The sequence below is a fragment of the Opisthocomus hoazin genome, chromosome 8, assembly GCF_030867145.1.
Source record: "Opisthocomus hoazin isolate bOpiHoa1 chromosome 8, bOpiHoa1.hap1, whole genome shotgun sequence".
In the NCBI taxonomy this organism is placed as follows: domain Eukaryota; kingdom Metazoa; phylum Chordata; class Aves; order Opisthocomiformes; family Opisthocomidae; genus Opisthocomus; species Opisthocomus hoazin.
Window position 1 is genome coordinate 17395008 of NC_134421.1, and position 12093 is coordinate 17407100.

Here is a 12093-nt window from a genome sequence, read left to right on the forward strand (position 1 = left end):
AAGGCTGCTGGTTTGTTTTGTTAAGGTGGAGCAAACATTAGGTGGATGCAGGAGGTGCATCCTTTCTGGAAGGAGAGTACATAAGATGTGGGTATGGTGGCTGGTGAGTGAGGTCAGCAGATGAGATGTCATGAGGAAAGCAGGAATGCGAAAGGAGGGGTAGGGGAAAAGATTGGACAGAGGGGAATGGAAGCAGCTGAAGGAATGACAGGGTCTGGGAGGTCAGGGAGAGAGGAGCAGACGTCTCCCCTCTGCCCATGGCAAGTAGTGGAACCTGTTGATCCCTGCCCTTCTTGCCCTTCATGTGCATTGAGCTGCAGGGGGTCCTGTATCGCTCTCTGCCTTTAGTTGTGCATTCAGTTTTTCAGGGATTTGGGCCTCTTAGGGTGTGTGAGGCCCTCTTTCCTCTGCTTCCTAGTCCAAGTGGGAGGCGGAGGGCCTCGTTCATTCCTCAAGAGAAGGTCTGAACATCTAGATCCTTTGGGCCTCTGTCATTGTGAACCCTTTCGCTCCCCCCTGCACATGTCCCCATCCCTTCCAGCGTGTCCTGAACTTCTTATTGGCCCCTGGAGGGATCTTGACAGTACTCCAGATTTAAACATCTGAAAAATGGGAAGGCACAAGTTGTCCCTTTGTACTGAGGGAAATCTGGCCGAGCTACCAGCGATGAGGCCAGCACGGAGGGAAGCTGAATGGCTGGCTCCCGAGTGTGGCTGGGGGACCCGCGCCAAAGGAAGATGAGCTGAGAGAAGTCAATGGCAAAGGGGGCATGGGGCTGGAGCTGAGCCTGACCTGAGGGACAGCTGCAGAACTAAGGACATTTACAGCCTTCCTTTGAGCTGCTGCCTGTGGGGAGCGTCTCCAGCTGCAGCACTGAAAACCTGTGTTGGATCCCGTAAGGTACAACATGCGCTCTCCTTTGATCGCATGCGTGACATTGTGGAGAGGGACCTGTCTGTGTCCCTTGCTGCTTCCCCCTGCTTTCCCTGCCTTTTGTCACAGCTCGGCCTCTAGTGCCTTGCAACAGAGACATCAGCTGTGGTCCATCCACATGCACAGCTTAGAGCAAATGCCAGAGGAAAGGTTGCAGAGGGTGGTGGTGTGCTCCTGGTGGGGTTGGAGATAAGAGGGCCGGCATGTATGTGTCATCTCTGCTGTTGTGTTGTCCTGGACAAGAAGGACATCAACACAGTCCTCAGTCAATGAATGTGTGGTGTGGAGGATAGCAACATGGCTCACTCGCTCCTTCCCAGTTAGAACTGGATTGCTGAGTTCTCGTGGGGGCGGAGCGAGCAGAGCTTGTACGGATAGGATGCAGCATTTCTCGCTGGATGAAGATTTGTGTCTTGGAAGCTCATCTAATTTCTTTCCCATTCTTACCAGTCTTTGTAATAAAAGCTGTTGTCTCTTCTTCCAAACTTTGCCTTGCTTATAGCCTTAGACGGTTGTCCATCCGTGGATGGAGAAGGTAGCATCTTTGTCTCATTTCTTTTCTTTTGTTCCAGGACATCTGCACAGGGGCAGAATTAAGGTAGTTTGGGTGCTTGGTTTGAGACCTGCAAATGTAATGCTGCGTTTCCTGAATTTCTAACATTGGAACTTTTTTTGTTAACCTTTAATTTTATTTTTTTTTGAGAATAAAATGCTCTTCTGTGAAGAATAAGTGCTTGTGACCTTAACTTCACTTAACAGAGGTTATTTTGCATGATGGGAACGTCTTAGCTTTTCAGTAATGTATCAGAGAGGTAAGGAGGCCCTAGCAAAAATCACTGCTGCTCTCCTGCCCTGACCCTTGCTTATACAAGTTCCTAAGGGGATGTTTGCAGCTGAGGTGTTGTGGGGGAGCATGGGCAGCAACCTCCCACCTGCGGACACCAGGAAGCACTCAAGAGCAGGGAATTTACTTGGGTAAAGACAGCTGAGTGAGTCTGATGGGGTTTTTTGGGGACACATTGTTAGCACAGCTTGGTCTGAGCACCTGATCTCCAACTCTCTTCCCAGCGGGCCCTTGTGTTCTTTATCTTCGGCCATTTAGGATGCCTCAGGTTTTAGAGAGGGCATGTGAGTAAGTAAGCTTTCAGCTGAGATATGAAAGCTCCAAGCAGTAGAGAACGTAGTGATCTCTGCCAAATGTGTTAGTGGGGAACATGAAAGAAACCACCAGGTGGTGGGTTATAGAGAAATTGGATAATGTGCCCCTGGCCTTTAGGCCTGGCCGCAGTGAATTCAGAAACTGTTCAGCCACAGGTTTTGTGTTGTTGCTGGTTACTGTACGTGCTTGCTGAATCCTGACAGTCTGGGCGCTGGCCTGTAGAGCGCTTTTCAGCTATTGGTGAGCTGTTGGAGGCTGGGAAGAAAAACGGAAGGGCAAGAACTCTTCAGACCAGAGTCCCTCCTCTTGGAAAATTGGCATACTTGGTGTATGTGATTTGGTGGAGTTGTACAGTGTTGTTTTTGCCAGGCTGTGCTCTGCTTGCCCCCTGCAAGAGGCTCTCCTGGGTGAGTGGCTCTGTTTCTCCCCCATCACAGACTGCTCTATGGACCTGCAGTGCCTCCCAGCTCCTGTGGCCACCTCCATCCCTGTGAGCGAGGGGCTGGCCCCTTTGCCCTCTGACTCAGATGCAAAGGGCTTGCCTACCTCGCTCCCTGCTGCCAGCTTGCTCCCGTCTCCAGACTGCGGGTCCCTGCCAGTGCCTGAGAGCGTGGAGGACTTCACAGATGGGGACATCATTGGGGAAGAACTGGACTCCCTCCTGGACTCCCTCGCCGAAGGGTCACCATATCCTCTGGTAAGAGTGGGTGCTGCATGGTCTCCTGCTTCTTGTTCCAAATAGGTCCTTGGAGCATGTGGATATGCGTGCTGCCTCTCTCTCTCTCTGTCTCTCTGTCACTCTTTCCTCCCAGCTCTCCCTCTGGCAAAACTCACTCATTCCTTCCTTTATTTCTGCAACTGGCTTGTGAGTATCTAAAGAGCCCACCTCCAAGCCTGCTTTGCTGTGTGCAGCTTCATGGAGATGCCTCTTAAAGGCACCCAGGATAGCCTTCCCCTGCCATCACCTTCCCCTGGCCTCTGATATCCATGGAGTTGGAGCAGGCCTGAGGGTAGAAATCAGTGTGCTGAAGCAGGAATGAAGGATGTATTTTACACAGTGGGCATGCTCTAATCCCCTTGTATTCTGTGCAGACTGCATTCAGCCTAAGCTCTTTGAACAGGTCCGGGATCTGTAGAGATAATCTGTGTTCACACTTAATGTTGGATTTTAGTTGCCAGTGTTGCTGATGGTGTGTGAGTCAACTTTAGTCTGGAAGCAATGTAATCATATTCATGCAGGACACCTCTTGAGCCAAAAAGCTCTGATGAGAGGTGCCATGAGCAATGGTTGTTACCCCAGCCTCGGCGCTGTGTGTGCTCAGCTTCACTGTTTCTCAACCTGAGCTGGTTTAAGCACCCAGCGCAGGGCTGTGCTTTGCAGACTGATGAGCTCAGGAGCCCAGCACCTCCTCGGGGACCTCGGTCCAGGCTGTGTGTGGTGTAGACAGATTGGAAGGTCTGTAGGAAGTCTGCAGCTGGGTGGAGCTGCTGAGTATCCTTTTGCTTCAGATAATACAGCACGTACTCAAGTGGGAACCTGTTGCTCACTGTGTTCACCCATTCTCTGTTCCTCATTCCTAATGTGCCATTTATCCTCCGCCTTTCCTGATTCCCCAAAGTCTCTGGTCCAGGGCACCATTCCTACCAACCTGCCAACGGAGATGCCTCAGCTGATCCCGGTGTTTCCGGGGGGAACTCCGCTGCTGCCCCCAGTCGTGACAGCCAACATCCCTGTCTCCACCCCGCTGCCGCCTGCCTCCTTTGGCCTGGTGATGGATCCCACCAAGCAACTCTCCTCCTCCTCTGTCCTGGATGCCTTCGAGGCCCCGCCGGGAGGAAGTGGCGGCTCCACCTTAGATTCACTGGATTCCCTGGATCTGCTCCCCTACACAGACTCAAGGCTCGATGCCCTGGACTCCTTTGGGACAAGCAGAGGGTCGCTGGATGCCTTGGATTCCTTTACCATTGGTAGGTGTGGGGCTGATGGGGTTTTGTGCTGCTTTGTCTGTGAATGCATGCCAAAATTATTTCCTTCAGTGCTGAGGACATCTGTCATATAGCTCTGTCTGCTGGTGCTGCAGAACAGGAGGATACGTGTAGAATAAGGCAGGGAGTTCTCTTGGAGAGAACAGCTGAATATGTCTAGCTAAGGAGTAATGAGAAAGGCTATAGGTCTGTAATCCCAAAAAAACCAGTATGTGCATGGTGTGAAATCTCAAGAGAAAGGAACACAAAGATGTATAATGATGAGCAATGAGATTTAAACCTGGCTTGGTTTCCAGGGCACCTCCCTTGGCACAATTTGCTAGACTATAACATGATTGCTCCACCCTCCACAATGACTCTTTGACATTTTGGACCAAATGAGCAAAATCCTGGTGACTATTTTAGATGATACGGGACCTTGTTGCACTGGACAGAAATGTAGAAGCCGAGGTGGGTCTCTCCCATCTCTGGACTCAGGGCGGTGAGTGTCCTGTTGCATGGGGCACTGCACTCTCATGCTACAAGGTGCAAAGCTGTGTAGGATGGTCAGCAAGGAGTAAGTCCTGTTCTGTCCCAGGAGGAAAGGCAGGCTGCTTCCTGTCCCCACTATTGCAGTATGTTGGCAGCAAAAGTATTTTGAGAAGAGCAGACTGGCCAGTGTCTACAGCTCCCGGACCTTCAACACTCAGATTCATCTCAGCATCAGGCTCCCTTGGAGTTGCCACCTTGGGAATGCCAGTGCTGAGCAGAATAGAGTTGGGTTCAGTAGGGTTGAGGAGACAAGAAGGCCTTTCCTGGAATTTTTCCAAGATTTAGGTGGTCTGGGGAGAAGGTACTAAAATGTTATGAAATAAATAAAGCAAATGGATTTAATAAGCAGCTGTTTGTCTTTTTGCGAGCAGAACTGCCTCTGAAAGTGAAATGATGGTTTTTGTTTTGTGGGGCTCTTTTCTCCTTCTTTTGTCCAGAAGAAACTAGCCCTCAGGAACTGCGACACCCACCTGGCAGCCAAAAACCGTCCCCTGTGGTGAGTGAGCCGCTCCCCTGTGCTGATGTCCCAAGGTGCTCTGGAGCTGAGGTAGTAGTGACCTGGGTGATGTAGGTGATTTGGGCCCCTCTTCTTAACCTGCCCCAGTGAGCGTTGCCCTCCCCTGTTGCGGCAAGGCAGGTAAAGATTTCCCCAGAGTCAGTAGGAAGACGTTTGTTCCATCTTCATTTCTATCTGCAACTCTGCATATTGCCAAGGTAAACAGGATGTGACCTAGATTGTAGGGTCAACAGGGTATCATGGAGGCCAGTGTCCCACTATATCTGGTAGCCACATAATACTGAAGGATGGGGCAGAGTAAGCCAACTTTGTCTTCAGACTACTGAGGTTCTTTGCTCCTCTCTGCCCCTGTCACCATACATTGTTCTGCCCCCTCCCATGTCTCCAGTCTTGGAGAAAAGGGGGAGGGTTATCTGTGGTCAGCAAGCTTGGAACAAGAATTATTCTTAAGTTCCTGTCATCTGCTAGCCCTGTTAACTTCAGTGTGAAGCAAGGTCTCTGTCCTCAGATTAATCTGCTCCCTGAAGACTCCCTGATAGGTGGTTTGGTTTTTTTCCCAGGTTGGGATAGGGTTGATTTGAGAGACTTCAAATGCAGAGTTGGTTGTGATGGAAGGAATGGGAAGGAGCTTGGGGGGCATTTTGTTCTGTGGCTTATGATAGAAAACGGAGGTCCCTTACCAAGAGAGAAGGAGGCCTGTCTTTGAAGTGAACATACCATGCTGTTTGTTATCTTTGAAAAGGTGGCGTGCAGCTCTTTTGGAAATGTCATTTCAGATGTGAACATTTTGATGAGAGAGAAAATGAGAAAGGTTTTTGAGAGGCTGGAATAGGGTGGGAGATTAGAAAGGTTTCCCACCCATGTGGTTGCAGAGCTGAAAAGAGGTTCTGTTTTCGCTCAGGTCGGCCTTGGTGGAGTGAGTCACCCACCTGTGCCCAAGGTTGCCGAGCACCTGCTGTCCCAGCCAGAACCAGCAATGCCCAACACAGCCCTGCTGGTGAAGAACCCCCTGGCATCTACTCACGTCTTCAAACAAGCCTGTCATGTCTGCTACCCCAAAACAGGTGACGTATTTGCTCTGCCACTCAGAGTGCTGGCCTGGGCTAGGGTTTGACTTTGCACGGGCTGATGGGGTTCTTCTTTCCTGCAGGGCCCAAGGCTGGTGATTACACCTATCGGGAAGGCTTGGAGCACAAGTGCAAGCGGGACATCTTGCTGGGCAGGCTGAAGAACTCAGAAGACAAGACCTGGAAGAGGATCCGTCCTCGCCCAACCAAAACCAACTTTGTGGGATCCTATTACCTGTGCAAAGGTGATCTGGTTGGGATAGGGCTGTTTGTGGCTGGGAAGGGGTTGTATGGTGGTGACAGGGGAGGTTGGGAGGGACTCCCAGTTGGTGTTGCCTGCTGTCTTTGGGGTCTTCTTGTTGCATCAGTAGCCCATGGACCAGGAGGCCCAGCAGAATGAGAGGCAGTGAGCTCCCATGCTGTGGAAAGCAGGCAGCTTTTAAAGTGATGGAGCAGAAGAGTTGCAAAGGCCTAGTGAGGTGCTGTGCATAGCCAAGCCCTCAGAGCTGCCCTATTGACGTGGGCTTTGCTGAGAACCTGCCTCCTGTACATGTGCCTGCATTAGTCCTGCTCCACCCAGCAGCCCCATGGCAGGGCTGTGGTTCTACCTAGGGAAAAGCTCTCTCTGCCCGCTTGTTTGCTCCAGTCCATCCCTCTGTATGTGCAGGCGGTGTGGCTGAACTGGTCCCTGAGGCAGTGTCATTACAAAGTACCTAATGAGGTGGGGAGACTGCAAGACCCAAGATAACAGAGCTCCTTAGTGTTGGGTGGCTAGGAGAACTTAATCTGGATTGGCTTTAAAAGGGGCTGGTTAAATTGTGGTCTGTCCCTGGCCAGGCACTCAATGTAAAGCAGGCTTCCATTTTGAGACGGTTTCCACACTAGATGGCATTACTTGAGATTGTCACCATTCAGTGAATTGCATTAACTTTCCTGAATGTCTTGGTATAGACAAACTTGGGGGGAGATGTCTTTTCTTTTTTCTTTAACTCTGTGTTTTCTTGCTTTCAGCTCCTTGTGAGGTGTGGGCAGTGGGAGGAGACGAGAGAGAGTTTAGTTTCTGACTGGGCCGCCCTCCCTGTGTGGTGGTGTGTGCTGTTTGTTGCTTTGTAGATATGCTTAACAAGCAGGACTGTAAGTACGGGGATAACTGCACCTTCGCGTACCACCAGGAAGAGATCGACGTGTGGACGGAGGAGAGGAAGGGGACCCTCAACCGTGACCTCCTCTTTGACCCGCTAGGTGGGATCAAGCAGAGCAGCCTCACCATTGCCAAGCTCCTCAAGGAACATCAGGGCATCTTCACCTTCCTCTGTGAGGTACAGAGCTGGCAGGAGGGAGTAGGTACCCTGCATTTTCTTCTCAGTGTGTGTCTGGACCATTGATATGTCCCAGCCAGTGCTCTGCTCCCAGAAGCAGCTGTGTACGAGCCAGGACAGGTAGTTTTCCTCCTTAGCCCTGCAGCTGAACCATATGCACACAGCCTTATGGGACCACCTGTCTCTCCCTCTGTTTTGAGATGTTGTTTTGAATTGTTATTTAGCCCCAGCTACTTTAGAAATCAGAACGCCGTAATGCAACAAATTCCCACCTGATGTCTGTGGTGAGCCACTGAGTCAGTCAGTTAAGGATTGGCTCGTACCATCTTGATGCTCTGCAGTAGAGGGTTCCCCATGCTGGCAGTGGTACATGTAAAGAGACACGCTCTTTGCTGTGAACTGTCTGTTCTTTTATTTCTCCCCATCGCTTCCCCCTTGTTCTTGCTCTGTTGGCTAACTGAAAAGAATATGTGGCTCTGACCAAAACTTTTCCAACCACAATGGAAAATACTGTTGAGAATAAGCCAAAAAATGTTGTCTGGAAGCTTTTCCAAAAATTCCCTTCCTTTATTTTAAAGCCCTACCACAAAGTTTTCACCAGGCTTCTTCTAACTGAGCATTGGAATAAACTGGCTCTGGTTCTTCCCCTTCCAAGTGAAGTGGCTCTGGTTCACTTCTCTCTAAGATTTTCCCAGCATGCTAATTCTTCTCTTCTCAGATTTGCTTTGACAGCAAACCCCGGATTATCAGCAAAGGGACCAAGGACACACCATCCGTCTGCTCCAACCTTTCTGCCAAACACAGTTTCCATGACAACAAGTGAGTGAATGTTTTTTTGTGCTGATGGGAGCAATCTCTCACAAGTCCAGCCAGTTTAGCTCGAGGGCCCTGGTCTCTTTCTTTCTTTCCTCCCCGTGGGTTCCAATCAGAGGGCAACTCAAAGCACGATAAATAGCACTGTGTGTTTCACCCTTTGTGTTTGCCTCTGGTGCTGAGGGATTTCAGGCATGAGCGAAGTCCTTTGGAGTAAGCCTAAGTTTTCCATTGACTTAATTTACCTTTCAGTTTGGCCTTTACATAAAGGTCAAACCAAAGATCCTCTAGCTCAGGATCCCGCCTCTGACTGGGTGGTAATGAATGTTTAGGAAAACGAGTATAAGCACCATGTCAAGTAACACAGTAATAGAACCCCTTCTGGTTCCTGGCAACCTGAGACTTAGGGACGTGCTGAGCCAGAGGAGCTGGTATCTTTGCTCCATATTTTGAAATGTTTCTGATCTCTGAACTTGAGCAGGGCATCACCCATGGGCTGGGGAGATGGAAAATACTTACCTATGGTTGATACAGAGTGGGAGGGCAGGGGTTTTGTTTTCCCAGTGGGAGTTTGCCTCTCCTGGAGCTGATTTTCTGTGTCCTTTGCCTGCCCAGTCCAATGTGTGAAAGTTGGTCCTCTGGTGCTTCATATTTCTCTGGTCCGGCTGCAGGTGTCTGGTCCACATCGTGCGTTCCACCTCCCTGAAATACTCCAAGATCCGCCAGTTCCAGGAGCACTTCCAGTTCGACGTGTGCCGACATGAGGTGCGTTACGGCTGCCTGCGCGAGGACAGCTGCCACTTCGCTCATAGCTTCATTGAGCTCAAGGTCTGGCTGCTGCAGCAATATTCAGGTGAGTGTGACTTGGTGTAGGGGTGGTGATGTGTACACCCGAGTTGCCTCCTGTGTGTGCCCGGGGCCAGCTGGGCGGGGAAGAGGATGATCTGGGAGTACTGAGAAGTTGTCGCTCACTTGTGCATATACTTACTCTGTCTCCTTGGGATCACAGAAAAGAGGGCCAGCGTGTTCTGTGAGATGATTTGGCCCTTGTCCCTTTACAGGTGCTACTGCAATTTGCAGACCAGGAAGCCTTTCCCTTGGGACCAGCTGCATAAGTTGAAATGGTTATTAGGTAGGGCTGAATCCCCAGAGAGGTTTTGGTGTCTAAATCCTGGGCAAGACCCTAAATAGCAATTGGGCTTCTGAGCGAGTGACTGGTGCAGTGAGAATGGCAGTGTGCACAGGTGACAAAACACTTATATAAAAGGAGGCTGTGCATCTCCAGCTTCTCTAAACAAGTTCACCAACAGTGGGAAATGACATGATACTCTCTTTCTCTCTCTCTCTCTCTCTCTCTCTCTCTCTCTCTCTCTCATTCCCTCCCTCCCATTTCCGTCCTCTTCAGCCTCTAGAAGAAAATGTTAAGATACTGATTTTTGCTTCTTGCCTTCTTTACTTGAAGATGTGATTTCCAAAGGGGAAGGTGAGGACTTGAAAGAAGCCAGGAGTTTAGCTGCAGAGGTGGTCAGTAAGCCTTGTGCTTGTTTTCAAATTTTCCAACAATGGGATAGCCAGCATCTTTTCGTTTTTTTCTGCAGGGCTGTATATATGAGCCTGCTTTCCTTGTGAGTTCTTCCTGGAGTGGTAGTTTATTACCTCTCTGAAGTGTAGCCCTCGTTATGGAAACAGAGATGAAAGGTAGTTGTCGTCATTCTCTGGGAATGGTTTAGCTTTGGAGCAGAGAGTTTGATTTGGCCACCATTTGCTCAGCAGCAATAGGACAGGGGCATCATTCGTAGCAGCTTGCATTTGAAACCAGTGGGCTGTTGCGTTTCACAGCCACTTGAGCTTTTACAGAGCTGGTGGCTTTGTTCGTGGGGATAAAGGATCACATTAGTGGAGTAAATGTTCCCAAGATCTGAAAATGTGGGCAGGCAGGTCTGTTTTCTTGTTCAGTGTGGCTTTTCACAGACATATCTTGCTAACTTCTTCCATCAGTGGAAATCACAGAATCTTTGTCCTCACTAAAGATGTTGCAAAAGATGCCAAAATGTTATGAGCAATCGACACATTGGGCCTTTTGGGTCCCAGATCATCTCTTTGGGACAGTTGATGCTTTGGAGAGCTGGTGTATTGGAAAGCATCCTTTCATATTTGGGAGGGGTTTTTTTCTCCAGCCACCAGATTTCTAGACCATATTGTTGAGTTAGTTCAGATTTCTGGGACTGGAAGAAGTCAGTCACTTGCTAAGAATTTATCTGAATTTCAGTCTTTGTCAAGAGCTGTATATGCTTCTTCTGCTGGTTCTGCATCCCTAGGATCACAGTGCAGACATGCAGAATGGAGAAGATGGCAGGTTCCTTTGACCCTTTCTCTGCCAGCACAGCACATTAACGCTTTGCTGTGGTTTTCCCAGCTTTGCAGTTTTTGTCCCCAAAGTACAGATCAGCATTGTGTCCAGCCCTGGAATACCTGGACACGGAAGAGGGAGTTGCAGTTTTTCTAACTCTACACAGTTTCTTCTGGGATTATAGGTTAAGGGAGAGAAAATCCACAAACAGGTCAGATCTGGGAGCAGTACCAGCTATGCAGCAGCTGCCATGTTGGAGGGCAAAGCAAATGTCCTTGAAGAATGGTAAAGTTTCCTGAATGCTTTTCATTCTGTCCAAGACCTGTACAAACAGCAGTACTGTTGCCTGGCAGAGACCTGGACAGCTGAAATCATGGACGGGGAAACTGAGGTCAGGAATGCTGTGAGTTACACATGGCCTAAACTGAGGTGAAAACTTGTGTTTGCTGGCCCTTAAGTTCTAGAACACGCTGGCTCCCAGATCAAAGATTGTGAGCATGTGGCATGCTGGGGGAACACCTCACTTCAATAATAAAAGCTGTAGGCAAAAGCAAAGCAAACAATTTTGCAGCCTGTCTGTGCTGGGGGTGCTGCATTAAGGCCGTCTTCAGCACCCCACTTGTTGCAGTTAGCAGGCCATTGTGAGATACTTGCTTCAGTTTGTTTTGGCATCTGTCTCAGGTCTTTATAGAAGATGGCTTTTTAAATAACATGACTTTTTTGTAACAGAGTCCTCCCATTAACCAGACGGTTCCTGCTCTTACAAACTTTTCTCTCTGTGCTCTGCTCTTTAGTGCCCTGCGAATCGTAGCGCCCATGTAGCTGCTTGGTGCTGGCAGGGGCTGTTCCCTCACCACGTGACCTAGTCAGGAGCTAATTCCTTAGATAAGGTCTGACTAACCCTGTTTCTTTTTGTCTGATGTTGCATTTCCGATTCCTGAAACCTTGCAGATCTTTCCTTGCAGGTTACATACTAGCAGCTCTTCCGTGGTTGGTTTTGCACAGTTGGGCTTTCCTTGCTACCTTGATTGCACTTGGTGTTTGTCTGTGTTGAATTTCAACTTTCCTCTTTGCCTCTTGATTGATGGGTACCCCCCCAGCTTGAAGTGTGTAACAGGCTAATTAATCCCAGCAGGGATTAGATGAGACTTCTGGGGTCTTGGAGATGCTAGATGTCTTAGTGGGATATTTATGATCTTCCGAGCTAGTAGCAAAAATTCCAATACACAGTAGATCAGCAGTAACAAAGCGTTGTCTTCAGGACATTGGGTAGGATCTGTTGATAAGGTGTTGAGGGGAGAGCCTTGGTCAAGGTCTTGATGCCTAGTCAAGAATCAGCATCTTGGAGGCAGCATCTGGGTCCTTTGCACACAGCCTGAGTGGAATGCCAGGTCTGAATGAGCCCAGGAGACCAAACT

General features: G+C 49.4%; 1 protein-coding gene across 4 annotated transcripts in view; it reads left to right on the forward strand.

Moving 5' to 3' along the window:
• The window catches only part of ZC3H7B (zinc finger CCCH-type containing 7B), a 46987-nt gene that overhangs the window by 17911 nt on the left and 16983 nt on the right, over positions 1-12093 (forward strand). For 2 of the 4 annotated variants that reach the window (XM_075427764.1, XM_075427765.1), the window contains exons 9-16: positions 2530-2789; positions 3712-4060; positions 5047-5105; positions 6028-6190; positions 6277-6438; positions 7307-7512; positions 8231-8331; positions 8997-9178. In XM_075427764.1, the coding sequence (XP_075283879.1) occupies positions 2530-2789; positions 3712-4060; positions 5047-5105; positions 6028-6190; positions 6277-6438; positions 7307-7512; positions 8231-8331; positions 8997-9178 (1482 nt within the window). The remainder of the gene's footprint in view (positions 1-2529; positions 2790-3711; positions 4061-5046; positions 5106-6027; positions 6191-6276; positions 6439-7306; positions 7513-8230; positions 8332-8996; positions 9179-12093) is intronic. The other 2 variants (XM_075427766.1, XM_075427767.1) reach the window with 1 other exon arrangement.